The sequence below is a fragment of the Hypanus sabinus genome, chromosome 9 (assembly GCF_030144855.1).
Source record: "Hypanus sabinus isolate sHypSab1 chromosome 9, sHypSab1.hap1, whole genome shotgun sequence".
Taxonomy (NCBI): Eukaryota; Metazoa; Chordata; class Chondrichthyes; order Myliobatiformes; family Dasyatidae; genus Hypanus; species Hypanus sabinus.
Window position 1 is genome coordinate 23,481,182 of NC_082714.1, and position 25,616 is coordinate 23,506,797.

At 41.0% G+C, this 25,616-nt stretch overlaps 1 protein-coding gene across 14 annotated transcripts in view; it reads left to right on the forward strand.

Annotated features, from left to right (window-relative positions):
• mfsd1l (major facilitator superfamily domain containing 1-like) overlaps positions 1-25,194 on the forward strand; it is a 50,664-nt gene extending 25,470 nt beyond the window's left edge. For 4 of the 14 annotated variants that reach the window (XM_059979268.1, XM_059979269.1, XM_059979274.1 and 1 more), the window contains 5 exons: positions 342-453; positions 1,476-1,613; positions 2,220-2,359; positions 19,139-19,250; positions 23,454-25,194. In XM_059979268.1, coding sequence (XP_059835251.1) covers positions 342-453; positions 1,476-1,613; positions 2,220-2,359; positions 19,139-19,250; positions 23,454-23,561 — 610 coding nt within the window. In that variant the 3' untranslated portion in view covers positions 23,562-25,194. Of the gene's footprint in view, positions 1-341; positions 454-1,475; positions 1,614-1,692; positions 1,806-2,219; positions 2,360-4,189; positions 4,584-4,610; positions 6,261-18,935; positions 19,251-23,453 lie in introns of those variants that run through there. The other 10 variants (XR_009513897.1, XR_009513900.1, XR_009513899.1 and 7 more) reach the window with 10 other exon arrangements.
• Positions 25,195-25,616: the final 422 nt, after the last annotated feature.

Sequence of the window (25,616 nt, forward strand, 5' to 3'; positions counted from 1 at the left end):
GTTCAATGTATTAAACATCTAAAGTGTTTATACCATCTTCTGAATGGTCTGATCTTGCTATTTAATTGAAAAAAAATCATTGCAAGTTTCTCTTTATTTCTCACACCTACTATATACCTCTATTTTTCAAAACTGAGATGCTCTACAATAGGACAGCAGTGATTTTTAATTCATAGTTGACACTTTGTCTTTTATGTGGTAGTCCTCATCACATACTGCTGCAATTTTGAATCTCTGATTAATTCTTTGCAACAGTCTCCAGGATTATTCATGTGATGAGAAAACTAGATACAGCTGACTATTTCAATTATATCTGTTATATCTTGGCATTTATTTTTCAGCAAGTTCATTCAGGATAAGTATTCTAGGTACAGTAATCAGGAAGCCTCCTACATCGCTGGTGCTGTGTTCGATACCTCGCTGCTTCTACTACCCATAGCTGGAATCCTCACTGTGAGTGTCATCTGCTTTGTTCTAACTCCGGACCATTTTTATGCCTTAGACCAATACCATTGAGCAAAGGGTCCGTGGACCCCAGGTTGGGAAATTGTGGTAAGGTAGATTGTGATCACCAGGAACATCAGACATCCTTTTCATGGATATTAACTGTATTGAACTGAGGCTGAATTTTAAAGTGTGGGTTTCAGTAAAATATGAAGCAAACAGATAGCAGAAGAATCCTAGTTACATCCCCTGTCCCTCTAGCAATATTTCCTGTTTCTATACCATAAAATAATTCTGTTTATTTGCTGAGTAATACAAATTTGGTTTACATATTTAATCATCTTATCATTGCTTATCACATTCAATCAACTATTATCATTGTTTACTTATAGAGAACAGACTTTCTTAACTTTCTTGTTAATGTCATACCATAACTAGAAAACAATTGGCATTATCACAGTTCAGGCCCATGAAACCACTGGCTTCACACTCGGCTGTACTGTTAATTTTATCCTTTGTTCTTTTGATTATTGTCTTCCATTTTCCACCAGTGCAGCTAATAGCAGCTTGTCGGCTTCCTACCTAACGTCCTTACCCTATCTTTGATGTTCTCTCTGGTATGACCCTCCCCAACAGTTCCCATATTGAAACAAGTCCGAAGTAGCAGACTTGGAGAACTGTATCCTACAGCCATGACATATTACAGATCTGGCCACGTGACAGCCATAAACTCCGTAAGACGTGTTTCCAGCATAAGAAAGAAGGAAACATCAACAAATATATTAAATATGTACTATGGTAAACATTAAAAAATAAGATAGGATACAAAACATGTTCAGGGAGAATAGCTTACCAGTCTATAACTAAAAAGAAGGAAGGATTTTAAGTAATTATTTGTGTGGTTTGCTATACTGCCTGAACTAGGCGTCACACGCTCCCACTCACCAATAATGAGCACTCTTCCCAACTGTTCTAATGTTATATATTCATGTATAAATTAATCAATTAAATGTTTTTAAAATCTTTTTCAGGATTACATAGGATTACGAGGAATACTTGTCTCGATGTGTGCTGGGTTGACAGTCCCTGTTTTTGCTCTTTTGGCATTCACCTTCGTACCACCAGTGGTTTCAATGATATGGCTGGGAGTCACCTATTCATTTGCTGTTGTAAGATGTTATTTTTATTTTCTCTCCACTGACAAGTAGCTCTCATTAAATTCTTTCACCATCTACACACCCATTCCAGACATTCTTTTCTCCCCTCTCCCATCGGACAGAAGATCCAAAAGCCTGAAAGCATGTACCACTGGGCTTGAGGACAGCTTCTACCCGACTGTTATCAGACTGTTGTTTGACAAGGTAGACTCTTGAACTCACAATCTACCTCATTATAATTGTGCATTTTATTATTTACCCACACTGCAGTTTCTCGGTAGCTTTTACACTTTATTCTGCATTGTTAATATTTTACCTTATTGTAGCTGAATACACTGTGTAATGATTTGATCTGTGTAAACAGTTTGCAGAACACCTTATCAGGTACATGTGACAATAACATACTAATCCAGTACCAATACCAAAACACCAAAGCATTCATCATTACAAATGGGTTCAGGGTTATTTAAAATACACTTTTAATATATTGTAATCGTTTATGCAGTGAACTCATAGTCAACCCAGCAAGGGCATATTGTGATAATATCTTTGCAGTCATTTTCTGATTTTAGCTACTTAATTGCTATTTTTGTCAGTAAATTCTGATTATTTCCACAGACTAGCCTGTGGCCCTCTATCATTTTAGTGGTTCCTTCGGCAAACCTTGGAACAGCTTTAGGAATCGCTACTTCAGTGCAAATGATTGGTGTTGGTGTTTGCAACTTGATTGTTGGACGGATACTTGGAACCAAATTCAGGTAAGCTTTTTCATTCTATACTGGTCATTTATATATATTTATGTATATATTTATATTTATACATATATATACATTTATATATATATACACACACACACACACACATATATATATATTTAAAGTTAAGTAATCTGAATTCCGTGTTCTTAATTTCCTTTTAATTTTGCATTATTTGATGTATTATTTTCTGTTGTTTTATTTCCGCCATCCTACTAGATCCACTAACCATGCTGTTCAGAACCATGCTTAATGATAGTGAAAATGTTGCATATTCAATGTAGACCGAGATTGCTTGATACATTTAGATGTAGTTATCTGATAGGAAGACTAAATTGAAAATGATAGATGTGACAGAATATGAACTATAACTTTTTGAGTCAGAAAACCTTCAGGTTCCTGAAAGCATTAACTGGATCTCTGTGGTGGACCTCTTCATCACATGTGTTCTGTTCACTTTCCCATATCTTGAAAATGAATTATTCTTCATACTAGTGCTTTGATAGAGAATAGCATTTGAGTTATTCGACTATGGTGTCAATCTGAGTCCATGGCCTCCTCTACTGCTGCGAAGAGGCCACACTCAAGTTGGAAGAGCAAAACCTTATATTCCATCTGGGTAGCCTCCAATCTGATATCATGAACATCGATTCCTTAAACTTCCAATAATTGCTCCCCCTTTTCTTTACCATTCCCCATTCCCATTTCCCTCTTTCATCTCATCTCCCTACTTGCCCATCACCTCCCTCTGCTGCTCCTCCCCTTTCCTTTCTTCCATGACCTCCTGTCCTTTCCTATCAGATTCCCCTTTCTCCAGCCCTTTATATCTTTTACCAATCAACATCCCAGCTCTGTATTTCACCGTTCCCCATCTACAATTTTCACCAATCACCTATTACCTTGGACTTCTTTTTCCCCTCCCTACACTTATTCTGACTTCTCATATTTTTTCCAGTCCTGATGAAGGGTCTCAACCCGAAACATCAACTATTTGCTCTTTTCAATAGTTGCTGCCTGACCTGCTGAGTTCCTCCAGCATTTTGTGTGTTTTGCTTTGGATTTCCAGCTTCTGCAGATTTTCTCTTGTTTTTGTATCTGAGTCATCTGAACAGTGAATACTCAACATAAGTAATACCCTGTGATTTGTCTTTCTCCATCCTCATGTGTGCCACCTTTTCAAAGGTCTTCTGAAAGTCCAAATATACAACATCCACTGCATCTCCTTTATCAATCCTACTTGTAATCTCCTCAAAGCAATCCAACAAGTTAATCAGGCAAGATTTTTCCTTACAGAAACTATGCTGACTTTCTCCTATCTTGTCCTTTGTCACCAAGTACTCTATAACCTTATCCTTAACAATTGACTCCAACATCTTCCCAACCACTGAGGTCAGGCTAACTGGTCTATAACTTACTTTCTGTTGCCTTCCTCCTTTCCTAAACAATGTAGTGACATTTGGAATTTTCCATTTCTCTGGCACCATGCCTGAGTCCAATGTTTTTGATGACCACTTCAATTTGCTAACACTAATTGGAAGACACCTTTCACCATCCAAAACCATTGACAACAATGACAAGAAAATCATTTGTTTCTGGTTCCTTATCAACTGCTCTGGTTGTCTGTGTGCAAGGTTTTTTTGTGGTATTTCTTTGCAAAATGTTTCTTCTCTCTGCACTTCATACATGATTTACTGAGGTGAACATGATTCTTGTCATGGTCCCTTCGGAAAATCGCCTACCTGGCTATTTTCCTCAGGAATTGGGCCTCAATCACCTTGTTTAGTTCCAATCATTCCCAGGTTCCACTAACCACAAACACCTGCTTTCCATCAGCAATTGCAGTATAAAAACCCTGTGATCACAACAAGGAGCTGCCAGTTTGTTGGTTTACTCTGGTGTGAGTAACCTCGTTCCAAGGTTCTTGGACTACCAGTTCTAGGTCAAGCATCGCTCCTGGATACCGACTCCCTGCTCGCTACGTTAATAATGCCTCCCGATTCTGTCTCCACGCCTGTGTTCTGCACTTGGGTTCGTCCACTGCCACGGTCCTGTAACAGAACGAACTGGCTATAATGAACCCAACAGACACGAATCCCCGGCAACAAGCCTTCGCCAGCCAGGGTTCCCTACTGGGCTTGCATGATCAGCTGCTCTGGGTTGTCATGGAGAACCTCAGTTCCCCGTCACTGAACGTAGGAAAGGTCAGTGAACAGGTCGACTGAATATCTGCCCCATCTTACCCCGTCGACTCCAGGAACTCTGTCAGACCAGCCCGGACTGCCTGTAGTGGCGACGCCTGATGCATCAACAACACGTCGGCCAAGTGAGCCACACATAACTGAACCAGAACCCTACGCCAGAGATCTGGGCAAGTGCTGGGCTTTTCTACTACAATGCTCCTTGGTGTTCGAGCAGCAGCCATCCACATACGCCACGGACAGTTCAAAAATAACTTACATTATGGGGTTGTTGTGAGGAAATGCCCTGGCATGGACCACTGTGATTTGGGATAAGCAGCCAGAGACCTGCTTTTCCTTCCCCACATTCATCTCAGGAATAAGGAAGATTTCTGACCATCCCATCCACAGTAAAGATACCGCTAAGCGTCTACTCACCATCCATCAAGGCTCACACAGTGTTGCCGAGTTACGAACGTCCAACTTACAAACAACTTGTACTTACGAACTGAGGAAGGAGAACGCCGTCCACTATTTAAGTTGAATCCCGATGCTGTCTGCCATTTTAAGTCATTGCCGTTGACACTGTTTTGAGTGTTTAACTTTGTATTTGGCTTTAAATTTTCTTAGTAAGATTCACCCTGACCCTGCCCCCCACCCTTTCTGGTTGGCTGGTGGTGCTGGGCTGGAGAAGGGAGGTTTCCAAGTTCGATCCAGTGACAGACCACTCCCGTGCCTGGTTGAGGTGGATCCAGTGACTCCCATACCATCTGTGCCAGGTTGAAATTGAGCTTGCAACCCAACCTCGTGAAAATAAAACACTGCCATCTCCAGTTTAAATTCTCACACGGAATATTGTGGATGATCAAATACCCAAACCCAGCACAGCCCCCACTCGTCCCACTTAACCTGTCTCAGTGCAGTGGTCGTTAGGACCCAATGGACCTCAGGACCCGGTGGAGCTCGGGACCCGCCGCCCGCAGTGTTTCTGTTCTGTTGATGGGAAGCGATCACGATTGAAAATAAAGTGGAAATGATAAAGCATTTGGAAAGAGGTGAAATGCCATTGGTCATTAGAAAAGCAATAGGCTACAGTTGGTCAATGATTGGAACAATTTTAAAGGATAATGGATAAAGTGAGAATAATGGAGCATGTGAAAAGCCCTGTCCCGATGAAAGCTACAATTATTACTAAGCAACGCAGTGGTTTAATTATTGGAATACATACGTTTCTTAAGTGTTTTATATGCATGGAAAGGTAAAATATATACTATATGCTAAGACAAACGTTTGACTAACTGATGCTAAATAATACCGGATGTACTTGTTCCGACTTACCTACAAATCCGACTTAAATACAGACTCAGGAACGGAACTCGTACATAGCCCGGGGACTGCCTGTACTCCATGGAGTTCCAGACGCTAGAGGCCAACTCGGTCTGGAATGATGAGGCACTCTGGGGGGTATTCAGGCAAGGCCTCTGACAAGGTAAAAGACGAGTTGGCGGCTAAGAATGACACTAACAGCCTGGATTCAGTGATCTCTCTAGCTACCAGGCTGGACAACCAACTTTGAGAACGTCTGAGAGAGAAGACCGGTTACCCCGTTCCTCGGGCCATCCCACTGTACACCTTATTCCACCAGCCGTAACCTCTCTCCCCTTCCATTCCTTGCAGAGCTCCCACTCCTACTGTTCTGGTGAGTCTGACGACAAACCCTTCAACCCCCCCCCCCCCCCCCCAGACTCGGATGCAGATCCCGGCTACCGTGAATTCCCAGTGACAGTCCCTGTCCCTATCCGCTTTTGTGGATTCCAGTGCCGAGAGCAATTACTGGACAAGGACATTGCCTCCCAGGCTGGAATACCTTGTGAGCCACTAACCACACCCCTGGAGGCCCAGGCCCTGGACGGAAGACTGCTGGCTTGGGTGACCCACTGTATGCCTCCCCTGACCTTAATCCTATCTGGCAACCATTGGGAGGAGGTAGGGTTCAGTCTCATTCGTTCACCTCAAGCTCCGGTAGTTCTAGGGTACTCATGGCTGACCCAACACAATCCCCACGTTGACTGGTCTACAGGAAGGATAGCCAAATGGAGCCAGTCTTGCCACGCCAGCTGTCTGCGATCTCCCAGGGAAGTTACTGCGACCCTGCCTGTCCCGGAACACCTCGATTTGTCCTGAGTCCCCACCAAATACCATGACGTGGGACCAGTATTCAGTAAACAACAGGCTTTTTCCCTGCCTCCACACCGCCCATATGATTGTGCCATCAACCTTCTCCCCGGAGCCTTGCTACCCACCAGTCGCCTTTTTAACCTATCCTGACCTGAGAGACAAGCCATGGAGAAGTACATCAGCGAATCCCTAGTGGCAGGCATTATCAGACCTTCATCTTCCCCGGTAGGCGCTGGGTTCTTCTTTGTAGAAAAGGAGGACGGGTTGCTTCATCCTTGTATTGACTATAGAGGCCTAAATAGTGTAGCAGTTAAGAATAAGTACCCCCTACCCCTCATTAGTTTGGCTTTTGACCAACTGCTTGGAGGCATAATTTTTTCAAAGCTGGGCCTTTGGAATGCATACCATCTAGTCAGGGTGAGGGAGGGGGGCGAGTGGAAGACAGCCTCTAATACACTGGGCTACTTTGAACATTTGGTCATGCCTTTTGGCCTCACCAGTGCTCCCACCATTTTTAAAGCCCTCATTAATGACGTACTGAGGGCATTTATTAATCAGTTCATATTCGTTTACCTCGCTGATATCCTGATATTTTCTAGCACCCCCCCTCCCCCAAGAACATGTTCACCATGTCCGCCAAGTCCTCCAGAGACTATGGGAAAACCAATTGTTTGTGAAGGCGGAGAAATGTGAGTTCCATGTTCCTTTGGTCAGATTCCTAGGTTATATCATCGAGAGCAGGCAGGTGAGAGCAGACCCCCGAGAAGATCTGGGCAGTGAAAGAATGGCCTTGGCCCACAACCGGCAAACAACTTCAACGATTCCTAGGGTTTGAAAATTTCTACCGCCGATTTATCAGAGACTACAGTCGAGTGGCAGCCCCTCTTACCCGGCTTACCTCGCCTAATACCCCATTCTGTTGGGACTCTGAAGCTGACTCGGTGTTCATTGACCTGAAGAGGCGGTTCACTACTGCTCCCATCCTGGTCCATCCGGACTCAGCCCATCAATTCATTGTCAAGGTGGACGCCTCTGACTCCAGGATTGGAGCAGTCCTGTCCCAATGATCAAGTTCGGATGAAAAGCTTCTCCCCCTGTGCCTTCTATTCTCGCCGAGCGGAGTTATGACATGGGGAATCAGGAACTCCTGGCGGTCAAACTAGCATTAGACGAATGTAGGCACTGGCTCGAAGGGGCAGAACAACCGTTTGTGGTATGGACTAATCATAAAAACCTGGGGTATATTCAGACCGCCAAATGTTTGAACTCCCACCAGGCCCATTGGGCGTTATTTTTCGGACAGTTCAAGTTTTCCCTCACGTACCGTCCAGGGACTCGATCTCCCAAGTGAGGGTGACAACCACGCAGGATGGTGGGAGAATAGTTCCTGGGCTGGAAGTGTCCTCCTTGGAGTCGAATTGGCAGTCGTTCTTGGACCCTCAAGTCAAGTCAAGTCACTTTTATTGTCATTTCGACCATAACTGCTGGTACTGTGCATAGTAAAAATGAGACAACGTTTTTCAGCACCATGGTATTACATGACACAGTACAAAAACTAGACTGAACTACGTAAAAAAAAACAACACAGAGAAAGCTACACTAGACTACAGACCTACCCAGGACTACATAAAGTGCACAAAAACAGTGCAGGCATTACAATAAATAATAAACGGACAATAGGGGAAGATGTTAGGCCAGGTGCAGGGTATTGAGGAGTTTGATAGCTTGGGGGAAGAAACTGTTACATAGTCTGGTCACGAGAGCCCGAATGCTTTGGAGCCTTTTCCCAGACGGCAGGAGGGAGAAGAGATTATATGAGGGGTGCATGGGGTCCTTCAGAATGCTGTTTGCTTTGCGGATGCAGCATATAGTGTAAATGTCCATGATGGTGGGAAGAGAGACCGCGATGATCTTCTCAGCTGACCTCACTATCTGCTGCAGGGTCTAGCGATCTGAGATAGTGCAATTTCCAAACCAGGCAGTGATGCAGCTGCTCAGGATGTTCTCAGTACAACCCCTGTAGAAAGTGATGAGGATGGGGGGGTGGGAGATGGACTTTCCTTAGCCTTCGCAGAAAGTAGAGACGCTGCTGGGCTTTCTTTGCTATGGAGCTGGTGTTGAAGGACCAGGTGAGATTCTCCGCCAGGTGAACACCAAGAAATCTGGTGCTCTTAACAATCTCTACCGAGGAGACGTCAATGTTCAGTGGAGAGTGGTCGCTCCGTGCCCTCCCGAAGTCAACAACCATCTCTTTTGTTCACATTCAGAGACAGGTTGTTGGCTCTGCACCAGTCCGTTAGCCGCTGCACCTCCTCTCTGTAAGCTGACTCGTCATTCTTGCTGATGAGACCCACCACGGTCATGTCATCGACAAACTTGATGATGTGGTTCAAGCTGTGTGTTGCAGCACAGTCGTGGGTCAGTAAAGTGAACAGCAGTGGACTGAGCACACAGCCCTGTGCTCAGTGTGATGGTGTTGGAGATGCTGCTCCCGATCCAGACTGACTGAGGTCTCCCAGTCAGGAAGTCTAGGATCCAGTTGCAGAGGGAGGTGTTCAGGCCCAGTAGGCTGTTTTCCAATCAGTTTCTGAGGGATGATTGTGTTGAATGCTGAACAGGAGTCTATGAACAGCATCCGAACATATGTATCTTTTTTGTCCAGGTGGGTTAGGGCCAGGTGGAGGGTGATGGCAATGGCGTCATCTGTTGTGCGGTTGGGACGGTATGCAAACTGCAGTGGGTCCAGTGAGGGGGGCAGCAGGATCTTGATATGTCTCATGACAAGCCTCTCAAAGCACTTCATGATGATGGATGTGAGTGCAATGGGACGGTAGTCATTTAGGCAGGATACTGAAGGCAGATACCCATTCCTATGTCTCAGCATGTTCCATCTGTGCCTGGAGAAAAGCTTCTGATCGGTCATCTGCAGGTTTTCTTCGTCCTCTGTTTCTGGTCATCCCTGGTCACACATCGCCCTAGACTTTGTCACTTGGTCTACTCCCCTCACATGGGAACACCACCATACTCAACGTGGTAGATTGGTTCTCCAAGGCAGTGCACTTCGTAGCCCTCCCTAAACTCCCTTCCTCTCAAGAAACTGCAGATCTTCTCATCCACCACGTCTTCTGCCTCCACAGAATCCCTGCAGACATCGTCTCCGATCGAGGTCCTCATTTCATCTCAGTTCATCTCACAGGTACAGAAGGCCTTTTGTCAAGCCTTAGGTGCATTGGTCAGCCTGTCATCTGGCTTCCACCCCCAGATGAACGAGCAGATGGAACAGGTCAACCAAGACCTGGAGATGACGCTATGTTGTGTAACGGCAAACAACCCATTAACCTGGAGCAACCACCTCCTGTGGGTTGAGTACGCCCACAACTCTCTAGTGAGCTCAGCCATTGGAGGGTCTCCATTCCAGTGTTCCCTGGGATACCACCCCCCCATTCCCCACGCAGGAAGAGGAGATTGCAGTACCATGAAGTGTGGGAGGAGACACACACGACCCTATTCGGATCAGCGAAACTCAACAAAAAGACGGTCGACCGATATCGGACTCCGGTGCCAGAGTACCAAATGGGGCAGATGGTGTAGCTTTCATCCAGGGACATCCTGCTGAAGTATGAGCAATGGAAAGTTGCCCCTCGCTTCCTGGGACCATTCAAGGTCGAGAGTGTTATCAATCCCGCAGCAGTCCACCTAAAATTGCTAGAATCCATGTACATCCACCCAACTTTACATGTTTCCCAGTTAAAACCAGTATCTGTCAGCCCCTTGTGTCCCCCAGCTGAGACTCCCCCACCTGCCCACATCATCGACAACCAACCAGAATACAATGTCCAAAGACTACTGGATGTGTGCCGTAGGGGCTGCGGTTTCCAATACCTGGCAAACTGGGAAGGGTACGGTCCAGAAGAGCATTACTGGGTCCCCTGCTCCTTCATCCTAGACCCTTCCCTCATCCAGGATTTTCATCAGGACCATCCAGACAGGCCTGGAGGCTCCCATTGAGGGAGGGGTACTGCCATGGTGTCCTCTGGCAATCACCCACCTGGCTATTTTCCTCAGGAATTGGGCCTCAATCACCTCAATTAGTTCCAATCATTCCCAGGTTCCACTAACTACACACAGCTGCTTTCCATCAGCAAATGCAGTATGAAGACCCAATGAGCACAACAAGGAGCTGCCAGTTTGTCGGTCAACTCTGGTGTGAGTAACTTCGTTTCAAGGTTCTTAGGACTACCAGTTCTAGGTCAAGCATCGCTCCTGGATACCGACTTCCCACTCACTACTTTAATAACGCCTCCTGTCTCTGTCTCCACACCCATGTTCTGCACTTGGGTTTGTCCACAGCCAGCTCCTGTAACAATTCTCTCCATCGCAACTTGTGATTCCTTTCTTTTCAAATCTTTTTATTAATTTTCAAACATAGGCATAATAACAATAGTAATAGAGAGATTGGGAATACATAGTTAATAAACAGTACATACATGTGTAAGCTATAGATAACACAAATGTATTAAGCCTCCCAAACTCTTGATGTAGTTAACATAATGGAAAAAAAATGCCAAAAAGAAAAACCCCAAATTAGAAATTAAAAAAAACTAAACTAAGCAAACCTAAACTAAACAAAGCTGGTTTTATATTACAACAGATATAATCAATAATGTCAATAACTCCGCTCCTCTATCCAAATAGTTAAGGATAATGAAAATAATTCAGAAAAGGTCAAGTTACATCATATGAAAGTGTTGAATAAATGGTCCTATGCATCTATGAATAAATTTCTTCGAATTTAACCAAAGAGTCAAAAATGACACAAGTTTTATTTTCTAAATTTAAACAAGATATAGTTTGGGAAAACCACTGGAATGTAGTAGGAGGATTAATCTCTTTCCAATTCAATAAAATGGATCTTCTGGCCATTAATGTAACCAATGCAATCATCTGACGAACTGAAGAGGATAAGTAACTATTTTCCATCATTGGTAAGCCAACAATTGCAGTAATAGGATGAGGATGTAAATCAATATTCAAAACAGTTGAAATAATATCAAAAATATCTTATCAAAATTTTTTTCAAATAAGGGCAAGACCAGAACATATAAGACAAAGAGGCTACTTCCGAATGACATCTATCACAGATAGGATTTATGTGGGAGTAAAAACGAGTCAGCTTGTCTTTAGACATGTGGGCCCTATGCACCACCTTGCATTGTATCAGCACATTGTTATGTACCCTGTAACTGGGTCACTTACCAGCAAAGATAGAGAGGTCCGTTGAAGTCTGATGGTACTATTTTTAACAGTATTTATTGATAAAAATACACAGAAATAATGTCAATGCAAACATACAGATAATATACATCGTCAATACTAAATATAAAAGCACGGGTATAATAATAATCACTAAGAAATAGCTCTGTCGTTGTCTAGGGAATAATGTATTGTCTGATGGAAATATAAAAGTCACTCAAGTTCATGCAGGCTGCAGCCTTTGGTTGGAGTCAAGAGAGAGAGTTTAAAATTTGCCCATTCCTTTTATGATGTCAATCCTCCGAGAGTCGTTGGGGCTGATTTCTCCTTTGTTTTAGCTAAAGCCGTTCTTCCGTGGTAAGGTCCACCAATTCCGAGGCAAATGGAAAAGGATGCATGTGGGCTTTCCACCAGCTGTCGCTATTACGGGAATTCTAGTGTTTCTTCTGCTGCGTCTGAAGGGGCTGTTCCCCAGACCCTCTTTTATCCTGACTCACAGGGTCTCAGATGTCAATCAGGGTGGAGGGATGCCTCCCCTGAACCAGCCTACTTTTGGTCATTCCCTGAGGGCTTCAAATAAATAGCACAGTACTCAATACACAATTCCATCTCCAAGAGACAATGGCCGTTTCCCTTCTTTGTATCGCTGAGGGGCCAGGACATTCCAAACGTCTCTCTCTCATTTCCTGGGTCTCCTGACCTGAATTAAAAGTGATCTTGCAATTCTCAAAAAGGAGGGGGCTACTTTGGGACCCTTCAGCCCCTCAGAGTTGGGCACAGGCGTAACAGCATGTTTAGCTCATATAGAGGAGGAGTTAACTAATTGAAAAATGTTCTCCCATTTCTCTGTGGGTAAGGAAGGTTGACGTTCTTTTTCCCATTCATTCTTAATTTTATCTGATATACCTGACTGTATTTTCATAATCATATCATAAATAGTTGCTATTAACCCTTCTGATAAGGGTTTAAACCTAAAAAATTTTCCGTGATATCAGTTGGGTATGAATTTGGAAAAGTCTGTAACATATTATTCAGAAAATTTCTAATTTGTAGGTATCTAAAAAAATGGGACCTAGGTAAATTATATTTATTAGACAACTGTTCAAAAGACATGAAACAGTTATCCAAGAACAAGTCACGAAAACATATTATACCCTTCATTTTTTATATCAGAAAGGCTTGATCCATAACAGAGGGTTGGAAAAAGAAATTAGATATAATAGGGCTTGAAAGAATAAACCTATTCAAGCCAAAAAATTTATGAAATTGAAACCATATTTGTAATGTATATATAATTATTGGATTAACCATTTGTTTACTCAATTTAGAAAGGCCAAAGGGAAGCGAGGTCCCTGAGATAGAAACTGGTGAGGACACTTGTACAGATTTACATCCAAGTCCTGTGTCCAGAATATTAAGTATCTAATATTAATTGCCCAGTAATAAAATCTTAAACTCGGCAATGCCAAACCACTGTCTTTTTTAGACTACTGTAAGTATTTTTTACTTAACCTAGGCTTTTTATTTTGCCATATATATGAAGAAATTTTAGAGACAACAATATCAAAAAAGGATTTAGAAATTAAAATTGGTAATGCTTGAAATAAATATAAAAATTTAGGTAAAACAATTATCTTAATAGCATTGATTCGACCAATCAGTGATAAAGACAATGGGGACCATTAAGTAAACAATTGTTTAACCTGATCAACTAAAGGTAAAAAATTAACCTTGAATAAATCCTTAGGCTTCTTAGTAATTTTAACACCCAAATAAGTATAATTGTCTGTGATCAATTTAAATGGTAAATGTTTATAAATTGGAATTTGCATGTTTAATGGAAATAGTTCATTCTTATTAAGATTCAGGTTGTAGCCGGAAAAGCTACTAAACTGAGCAAGGAGAGATAAAACTGCAGGAATGGATTTATCAGGATTGGAAATATATATTGTAACAAATCATCTGCATATAGTGATAGCTTGTATGTCCCATTCCATGGGTAATACCAAAAATGTTGGGTGAATCATGAATTGCAATACCTAAAGGTTCCAAAGCAATATCAAATAATAAAGGACTAAGAGGACAGCCTTGCCTAGTACCACGGAACAACTGAAAAAAGGGAGATCTTTGATTATTGGTAAATACTGAAGCCAAAGGGGTATGGTATATCAATTTAATCCGAGATGTAAATTTCGGACTAAAATTTAAATTCTCAAGCATATTAAGTAAATATGGCCGTTCAACTCTATCAAACGTTTTCTTGGCGTCCAGTGAGGTGACATACTCTGGAGTTCTAGGTGAAGGAGTGTAAACTATATTATTTAATTTCCTAATATTTAAAGATGAATAATGATTTTTAATAAATTCAGTCTGGTCAACAGAGATAATTTGAGGTAAATATTCTCCAATCTAGTTGCCAAAATTTTAGAAAAAATCTTGAGTCCACATTCAGCAAGGATATGGGCCCATATGATGCACATTCAATAGGGTCTTTATCTTTTTTAAGAATTAGGGAAATACAGGCTAGTTTACCTATGCTTAATGCTTCCTTAAAAATTTTACATAACCAAGGAGAGAGCATAGTAGAAAAGAATTTTAAAAATTCTACTGTGCAATCATCTGGACCAGGTGCTTTACCTGAATTCATCAAAAAAATAGCCTCTTTTATTTCTTCTTCCATAACAGATGTATCCAATGTTCAACTTTCATTGGATGATAATTTCGGAATATTCAGTTTCCTTAAAAATCTGTGCATTATAGTAGGATCGTCAGGGGATTCTGATATAAAGAATTGTAAAATTCTTGAAAAGATTTATTTATTTCATCATGATCAACTGTCAGGGTGCCATCTCATTTACGAATCTTGATAATCTGGCATTTGGCGGAAGCAATTTTCAATTGATTAGCCAGTAATTTACCAAATCTATCACCATAAAAATAAAACTGGGTTCCAGTTTTACTTAATTGATTTTTAATTGAAGAAGTTAATAATAGACTATGCTCCATTTGAAGTTCGACTCTCTTTTTATAAAGCTCCTTACTAGGAGCCATAGAATATTTCTTATCAATTTCTTTAACCTTGTCAAGCAGCTTAAGTATTTCACTATTGATTTGTTTTTTCACTTCAGCAGAATATGAAATAATTTGTCCAGGAATATATGCTTTAAAAGTGTCCTATAATATCCCTTTGGAAATTTCTTCTGTAATGTTTGTTGAAAAGAAAAAAATCAATCTGTTGTCTAATAAAATTGACAAAGTCTGAGTCCTGAAGTAGAGTAGAAATGAAACGCCATTGTCTAGCACTAGAAAATGTATCTACATAGATAGTTTCAAAGGTGCATGGTCGGAGATGGCCATGGAATCATAGTTACAGTCATTAACAGATGGAATTAAACAATAATTAATAAAGAAATAGTCAATTCTAGAATAATTATGATATACATGAGAAAAGAATGAAAACTCTTAGGATGTAGAAATCTCCAAATTTCTAAAACACCAGAATCAACCATAAAGTGCTTGATAAAAGAAACCGATTTTGTTCAGAAGTGTCAGGTTAGACATAGATCTATCCATTGAGGGATTTAAACAACAGTTGAAATCCCCACCCATTCTCAACATATAATCATTTAAATTAGGAAGGGATGTAAATAATTGCTTAAAAATTCAGGACAATCAACATTTGGAGCATGAACATTAACCATGTTTTGTTAAAAAGTAAGCCAGTAATTATCAAAAATCTACCATTCAGATCTGAAATTGTTTCATAATGAACAAATGAGGTTGAAGAATCTATAAAAGTAGAAACTCCATGCACTTTAGCTTGAGAATTCGAATGGCACTGTGATCCTTCCAAAACCTAAAGAAACGCTGATTATACTCTTTTCTCACATGAGTTTCTTGTACAAAAATAATATTAATGTTCATTCTATGGAATACTTTAAATATTTTTTCCATTTAATTGGATGGTTTAAACCATTTATATTCCAAGAAACAAAATTAATAGTCTTATCCATGTTACTAATATCTACCATATAGTACGTAAAACGTTGAATAGAATACAAACTCATAAACCCAGAAGAAGAAAAAAGGTTCAAAGAGCAACCAGAAGTTATGACACTTCGGACATTTTTGTAGTTTCCAGTCAGCCCAGTTAGAAAAATCTAAGCAAAAAGTAAAAAAAAGAAATATCCCCTCCCGCCACCCGCAAAAGCCCGAAAATAAGCCAATGAATGGCCAGCAAGCAAACTAACACTAAATTTAACCCCATCTCTCGAAAAGGCAGCCCAAAAAGATATATGACTAAAAGAAAACCACCCATATTCAAAAAAAGATTACCGTAAAAAAAAGGCTACAACGGTTAATAATAATAAAAAAGACTAAAAATTTAAAACATAAAACAGAGTACTGCTGTACTCTGAGAAAAAAAGCGTCAAATCATGTTGTCAGTTGTTTTCAAATACAGCCAAATGAAAATGACATATCAAAAGAATAAGGTCTTATGGGAAGAAGAAAGCGGAACAACATCTTGAAAAGAAAGAAAACCTAAAAAAAACTGAATATTTCCCCATAAAAATTATACAGAAACAAATACAGTCAAATATCAAATCCTTTAGTCAAAATCAAATGATTAGTAATAAAAAGAGCAAAATCATAGAAAAAGAAAAAGAGCGTTTACCTAGACATACAAGAAATACCTACACTACCAATCAAAAACAAAGACCCTCAAATTATGAAAGTCCAGGTCTAAAAGCTAATTATTAGCTTAAAAACAGACAAATAAGAACAGATGATGAAAAATACAATACATTGATTAGTCCGGAACAGCGCGCTGCTCCTCGAAGAAATTTTGGGCTTTAATTGGAGATTTAAACAATAGGTGAGAATTATCAGGAAGGACGACTCTCAAACATGCTGGAAAGAACAAAGCTTGTTTAAAATCTTTTCGATGAAACTCTGACAGCACGGATTTAAAAGACATCCGTTCCCTCGAAATTTTAGGACTGAAATCTTCAACGATGTGAAATTTGAGACTTTGACAGTTGAACATATCCTTCTGCCAGGCAAATCGAATCAGATGATAATCTTCAGGAGGTCCAATTATCTGCCGGTTCTGTCTCTGAGATTGATAATTTTGGATTTGTAACGTTCCAACACTTGAGAGGTTGAAGATAGCTTTTGTTCCGAAGCTTCAGTTTTATGATCTCTCCAATGAGCGGCTTCATCGAGTTCTGAAATTCTTGTTTGTCGTTGTCCAAATTCACGTCTATACAATTTCATACTGTCTTCAACCGTCTTTAAAATTCCTTCAAATGAAGAGAATTTTTGGCTGAGTTTTGCATCTAGTTTTTGAACTAGTTTCTCATCTGGAAGCTTCGAAATTGCATCCAGAGTTAGAGGGACTTGCTTAGATGGTGGTTTAGCATCACCATTGTTTTTGCCGTTGCCGTTAGAATCGTTCCCCTCTTCAGCTTCTCATGCTGTAGTATACATTTCCAGCGAACTAAAATCAAGGCTCAAAGAACATATCTGCAATATAAACCCCTTTAGTGTAGGTATCAGTAAGGCATTTAAGGGTGATTGCAGGTAAAAGAAGTAAAAGGAATGGAGCAAAGCCAAAGTGTGCCTCGCGCCATGACCACCTCCTTGAGATCCACAACTTGTGATTCCTGCCACTCTTGTGCCCTCATGATTTCTTTTTGCTTAGCTGAAAGATGTCTCTATTAAACTTTTCATGGGTTTATCTACAGGTATTCTGTTCTGTTTAATGTTTAATTACATTTAATTTGAATGCATACTCTCTCTTACATGAGAAATCTCATCTGTTTTCTCCAAGGGCACATTATGTTTCTGTATTTTCTGCTTTCCTCAAATGTCCCATTCCATACAAGCCTGTATTTCTAATTACTTCTTCTGTTGTAATTGCAGGCAATTAATATAATTTGGAGAATTTTCACTACCCAGTTCTTGTTAAATGTATGCCTCTTGAAGATGATGTTTTTGTGCAGTTGTATATATCCACTCTTTAACCCAATCTGACCAATGAGAATAAACTTCACGAACTTCTGCCCTTTTGCATTAAGTTTGATGGTCTTGTCCTATTTCCTACTCTAACTTCATTGCCACAGCATAGTTTTGGCAAACTAATTTGAATGTCTTCCACATTCCCTCAATCTTTCCTTCATCTATTTCAGGAGCCAGCAATGTTGGTGGAGTATTCCACCAAACAGTTTTTAAACATAAGACCCATCTTCAAGATGTTCACCAAAAGGGCATGTGAAATATTCTAAATGGTCATTTCCATTTCTGCCATCATTTACTGGATTATTTTTAATCACTCTTACCTAAAGATTGCAATAGAAGACATAACAGAACAGCACAGTACAAGCCCTTCACCCCATGATGTTGTCGATATTTAACCTACACTAAGATTAATCTAACCCTTCCCTTCTGCATACCCTCCATTCTTCTATCACCTAAAACAAAGAAACAAAACTTATTCTGAAGCAGAATAAAAGGTTAGATTGACTGCTGTACAGATCTGGATTACAGAATGGCCAACCTTTTGACCTCCTCTGTATGAATAGAGGGGCAAGGAAAGCCATCTGATCTCTGAAGCCAACAGTGGCAGTTCATTTTCCTGACCTGTGAATCAGTAGGTGGTATATATTTTCAGGGTCCAATTTCTCCAAGGTTTTGCAGGCCAAAAGGATTGCCAGTTGGATAGAGATTTCTGACTGAGTGAGATGCCTGAAGGATCTCTGGAAATGGCCCAGTCTGGGTAGAATGAGAGAATACACAAGTGTGAGGATCTGGAAAGTGAGGGATCAATATGGGGGTTTGAAGATTAAAAAGTCAAAGAGAGAACATAGTACAAAGCTGTGGACTTCTGTTGGGGAGGAGTGAGAGTGGAAAATAAAGACTGAAAGACTTATTTCTTAACATTTTAAAAATGTTTTCTTATTCCCAAATAGGAAAATCAATATGGAAGTCAGGAAAAATGGTTTTGCTGAGTTCATGACCAGGCTTTTCTGAAATGGAGATAAATGTTTTAACATCTTGTCACCCGGAATGTTGGATTGCTGTTGCTTTCAACACTTGCATTTTCAAAGTATTAGGGGAATGGTTTTTCCTTTACTCCATTCTCCGCAAGTAACACTCGGTGCTTGACCCGCAGTGATCCGAAGATCCCAGTGTGGCGCTGGCAGTGGATGTTGATCTTCATGCTGGCCAACACCATCTGCTGTTTCATCACTTCCGTCATTCTCAATATAGTGGACACAAGACAGGTAAGGGTCTCACGTTAAGGCAAAGACTTAAATGGAGAGAAATATTCAGCTTTTGATACTGATTCATATTTATTTATTTTACACATATACCTCAAAATTTCAGTAAAATGCATCCATTGTGTTAACAACAAACACACCCTACAGTGTCTGGGGGCAGCCCACCAGTGTCAACTCACATTCTGGCTCCAACATAGGATGTGCTCAACTGCATTATATTATATGTGATGCCTGATACTCATGAGGGAAGCTGTTACATGGAAATCCACACGACACTAATTTGGTTCATGCCTTGGGAGGGGAATTGTATTGTTCCATTCATATTTCAGTCCTCAGAATGGGGCTGCGGCCCGCCTCCTGTTTCCTCAACACTACCAGCCCCTCCACCTGTCTTTGTGTTGTCTGTAAAATTGGCCACAAACCCATCAATTCCTTCAACCAAATTATTGACATCCAATGTGAAAAGAAGCAGTCCCAACACAGACCTCTGTGGCACACCACAAGTCACCGGCAGCCAACCAAAATAAGCTCCCATTATTCAGGCTCTTTGCCTCCAGCCAGTCAACCATCTTCTATCCTTGCTAGTCTCTTTCCTGTAAGATAATGAGTTCCAATCTTGATCAGCAACTTTATGTGTTGCACCTTGTCAAAAGCCTTCTGAAAATCCAAATTAACGACATCCACTGACTCTCCTTTCTCTATCCTGACTGTTATTTCATTAACAAATGCCAACAGATTTGACAGGCAAGATTTCACCTGAAGGAACCATGCTGACTTTGGCCTATTTTGTCATGTGCCTTCAAGTTCCTGGAACATCATCCTTAATAAAATACAGTACTCTAACTTATTTCCACTACTGAATTTAGGCTAACTGGCATATAATTTCATTTCTTCTGCCTCCCTCCCTTCTTGAAGAGTGGGATGACATTTGCAATGCTGTCACACTCAGGATCCATTCCAGAATCTAGTGATTCTTGTGAGTTCATTACTAATGCCTCCACAATCTCTTCAGCTTATCTACCTTCAGACTTTTCAGCTTTCAAAGAATCTTAACCTTACTAATAGCAATGACATTCATGAATGCCCCCTGACACTCACTTATGCTCTGAGTTGAACAACCCACACCAGGGCTGCGTATAAAGAAGCTATTTTTAATGAGGGAAGTCATTGGGATTTTGAAGGCAGAGATTCATGGCAGTTTTCATGATTTTTGGAGTGACCTATCAGCAAGAAACAGTGCGTAAAATGAGCTACCATTCAATCAAGTCCATGTTCAAGATTTAAAAAGAAGAGCTTTGAGCCTGTTTTCTGAGTTCGACAATGCACACCAGGGGTGCGTAAAAAGAGCTATTTTTTTCATTAGGACAGCGATCAAGGTTTTGAAGGCAGAGTTTCACAGCAGTTTCTCTGAGTTGAGAACCGACAAATTAGTAAGAATGATTAATTATGAAGGGCTAATAAAAATAATTCAAATGCAAGCGGAGTGGCCATCCTTGTGAGTGTTCCTGCCTTTAGAGTGGCTTTGGCTCCTGAGCCTTAGGCAAGGTCAGGCTTGGGTGAGCTAGATTGTCTTGTAAGTTACTTTTTCTCTCCTTCTCCCTTTTCCTCTCCTTTTTCATTTGTTCATTCCTCATCTATTAGTGCATCGTATAGTGAGAATGGCTCCAGGGCAGTGTTTTGTACTGTGTGTAGGATGTGGGAAGTCTGGGAGAACTCTACTCTCCCAGATAAACACATCTGCACCAGGTGCAGTGGTTGCAGCTCATGAGAGAAAGCATTAAGGAACTGGCAATGCAGCTTGATGACCTTTGATTCAAACGGGAGAATGACTTGGTGATAGAAGGGAGCTACAGGAAGGTAGTTACCTCTAGATAGCAGGAGACAGATAGCTGGGTGACTGTCAGGAGAAGAAGGGGATTGACAAGTATGATGCAGGCATCACTGAATCATAGCTGAAAGAAGATTATAACCAGGAGGTCAGGTGTCTCTATTGGAAAAATGAAATTATATCACTAGAGAGGTGACATAGACTCAGAAGGTGATGAATCATTGTGGATAGAGCTAAGGAACTACAAGGGTAAAAAGACCCTGATGGGAGTTGGATACAAGCCCCCCCCCCCACCCCAGGCAGTAGTAAGGATGTCTACATGTTACAATGGGAGATATAAAATGCATGCCTAAAGGGCAATGTTACAATAGTCTCTGGGGTTTCAATATGCAAGTAGATTGGGAAAATCAGGTTGGTGCAGGAATACAGGAAGGGGTATTTCTGAATGCCAACCAGATGGCTTATTAGAGCAGCTCATGGTTGAGCTTGCTAGGGGGATTCAACTATTCTGGATTGTGTGTTGTGCAGTAAATCTGAATCAATTAGAGAGCTTAAGGTAAAAGAATCCTTAGGGTAAAATGATCGAATTCACCATGCGAGTTCAAAAGGAGCAGCTAGAGTCAGATGTATCAGTATTACTGTGCAGTAAGGGGAATTACAGAGGCATGAGAGAGGAGTTGGCCAGCGTTGATTGGAAAAGAACACTGGCAGGGATGACGGCAGAGCAGCAATGGCTGGAATTTATGGAAGCAATTTTAAAGGCACATGACTATATTTCACTGTGCACTATCGACTAGGTTAGCTCAGTTTATATTTCACTGTGCACTATATACTAGGTTAGCTCAGACTATATTTCAAAATCCCAAAGAGGAAGAATTTTTCTAAAAGCAAATGACACAACTACGGCTAACAGGGAAGACAAATCTAACATAAAACCCAAGGAGAAGGCATATAATAGTGCAAAAAAATGTTGGAAGGTAGAGTACTGGGAAAGTTTTAAAAAACCAAGCAACTAAAAAGTCATTAAGGAGGTAAAGATCGAATTGAAAAGTAAGCTTACCAATAATAGAAAAGGAGAATAAAAAACAAATTTTCAGGTATATAAAGAGTAAAAGAGAGACAAAAGTGGATATTGGACTGCTGGAAAATGATGCTGGAGGGGTAGTAATGAGAGGCAAAAAATGGCAGACAAACATAATGTTTTTATATTAGACTTCACTATTGAAGACACTAGCAAAATGCTGGAAATGTGAGAATGCCAGACCATAAGATAGAGGAGCAGAAATAGGCCATTTGGCCCATCGAGTCTACTCCACAAAGAATTCTACAGATACCACTCACTGGCTAAGGAAATTTCTCCTCATCTCTGTTCTAAAAGGATGATACTCTATTCTGATGCAGAGTCCTCTAGTCTTAGACTTTCCTACTATAGGAAACATCCTCTCCACATGCACTCTATCGAGGCCTTTCAACTTTTGATAGGTTTCAATTAGGTCACCCCTTGTTCTTCTAAATTCCAGTGAATACTGGCTGCCCATTTCATTTCCCTATCTTGACAAGTCACCCAGGTAACTGCCTCCTGCAGCTTAGGGGTGACTACCTCCCTGTAGCTCCTATCTATCACCTCCTTATTTTCCTGTATGTGTTGAAAGTTATCCAGCTGCAGCTCCAGTTCCTCTACACAGACTCCAAGAGTTGTAGCTCAATGCACTTTGTGCAGATATAGTTATCATGGAGAATGGAGGTCTCCCAAATTTCCCACATCTCACACAAGGAACATACCACTCTGGACTCATTCTCAGTGGTTTACCTATGTACTAGCAAAGAAACTTACGAACAACTGACTTAAAACCTCTGCCTGTGTTTTCCAAAATCTGCTCTCGCCCAAACATGATCACTCTAAACAACATCCACTCATACAATTGCCGCTTCTGTTACAACTCACTTTTCTTTATTTGTTCTTGCCGAGTGCCTAATAGATTTTTATGATTGAAGCCCACCGAAAAATCTTCTAAGCACCTGAATTCTTTTTAAACCTCATGCTGCATCACCAAGCAATGACCTCTCATGATGATTGCAGAACATCTTCTTTTCCTTTTCAAATAACTTTTAGTATTCTCTATAATCAAAGTGATTTCAGTTGTGTTTAATTCTTACCTATTCTTACCTATAACCTTGGAGATTTTGACTCTTTGTTAGCAAGTACAAAGGTGATTTCCCAGAAGGCAGTTGTTAGCATATGTACTGCCAGTCTTACATCTACAATATGGGGCGTTTTATAGAAATGCAATCCCTGTCCCCTTTCCTGGATCACGTAAGTCTTCCTGTATCAACAGCTGTCAATTAACATTGATATTTCCTTCTCTCTTTCGTTTCAGGGTAACACATTGAACAAAACCACCAAGCAGCTTGAGGCTACAAAAGAGGAAAACCAAACAGCTTCAGAGACATCTCCTCTGTTAACAGACAGAGACAATGACAACTGAGGAATGCTTTAGCTGTTTTGATTTGAGAGAGAAAATGGACAATTCTCCAGATTAACTTTTTTATTTTACTTTATTGAAGTGTGATTCTCCCAGTATAATCAATTCTCACATGAAATTTCAAAATCAACTTTTTTTTTTAGCTGATCAGAGAACAAATGAGCTGATAGTGGACTTCAGGAAGCTGCTCACTCTCTCCACTTCTGATCCCTCTATGAGGATTGGTATGTGTTCCTTCGTCTTACCCTTCCTGAAGTCCACAATCAGCTCTTTTATCTTACTGACGTTGAGTGCCAGGTTGTTGCTGCGGCACCACTCCACTATTTGGCATATCTCACTCCTGTATGCCCTCTTGTCACCACCTGAGATTCTACCAACAATGGTTGTATTGTCAGCAAGTTTATAGATAGTATTTAAGCTATGCCTAGCCACACAGTCATGTGTATATAGAGAGTAGAACAGTGGGCTAAGCACACATCCCTGAGGTGCACCAGTGTTGATCATCAGTGAGGAGGATATGTTATCACCAATCCACACAGATTGTGGTCTTCCAGTTAGGAAGTCAAGGATCCAATTGCAGAGGGTGGTACAGAGGCCCAGGTTCTGCAACTTCTCAATCAGGATTGTGGGAATGATGGTATTAAATGCTGAGCTATAGTGAATGAACAACATCCTGACATTGGTGTTTGTGTTGTCCAGGTGGTCTAAAGCTGTGTGGACAACCATTGAGATTGCTTCTGTCGTTGACCTAATCAAGTGATATGCAAATTGCAATGGGTCCAAGTCCTTGCTGAGGCAGGAGTTCCATCTAGTCATGATCAAACTCTCAAAGAATTTCATCACCTTTGATATGAGTGCTACTGGGCAATAGTCATTAAGGCAGCCCACATTATAGGCACCGGTATAATTGTTCTTTTTGAAGTGGGAACTTCCACCCATAGCAGTGAGAGGTTGAAAATGTCCTTAACTACTCCCGCTAGCTGGTTGGCACAGCTTTTCAGAGCCTTACCAGGTACTCCATCAGCACCTTCCACCTTGCGAGGGTTCATTCTCTTTAAAGACAGCCTAACATCATCATCTGAGGCAGAGATCACAGGGTCATCAGGTGCAGCAGGGATCTTCACAGCTGTAGTTGTGTTCTCCCTTTCAAAGCAGCATGCATAGAAGGTGTTGAGTTCATCTGGTAGTGAAGCATCGCTGCCATTCATGCTATTGGATTTCTCTTTGTAGGAAGTAATGTCTTGCAGCCCCTGCCAGAGTTGCCGTGCATCCAATGTTGCCTCCAACCTCGTTCGAAATTGTCTCTTCAGTCTTGAAATAGCCCTCTGCAAGTCATACCTGGGTCACCAGACTTGAATGCCATAGATCTAGCCTTCAGCAGACAACATACCTCCTGGTTCATTCATGGCTTTTGTTGGGAATGTACAGTAAGTCTTTGAGGGGACACACTCATCCACATCTAGGAGGGAGTCTAAGATGCAATTAAAGTCTCCACCTACCATTATGTTAGAGTCAGACAGATTACGCATGGCCTTAAAGAGGTTCTGAAAAAAAAACTGGATCAAAGTTGGGCCTGTACGCATTTACTAGTGTCAATGGTGTAGAATTTAATATTCCATTTACTATTACACATCTGCCCCTCTGGTCAGCAATAGTTTGTGTATGAAGAAACGGTATGGTAGTTTTTAATTAGGATTGCAACACCTCTAGTTTTAGTACTAAAATTCGACTGGTAGATCTGAGATGCCCAGGAGGGACAAAGCACTTTTGCCGCTGTTTTCTTAATGTGCGTTTCTTGGAGAAAACAAATATCAGCTTTGAGTGTACAAAGATGTGCATACACCTTCCCTCTCTTCAGTGGACTATTCATCCCCCATACATTCCAGCTGACAAATTTAGTTTCACTAATGCTGTGCATATGCGAATTAGATGTCATAACTGCTGCTTAACAAAAAAAGATGCTGTATGGTCATGGCATAACACAAACTGTAACTCGAACAAATAGATGTGCTGTAACAACCCCTTGAGAAACACAGAAAACTCTCCCAAAAGTAAAAA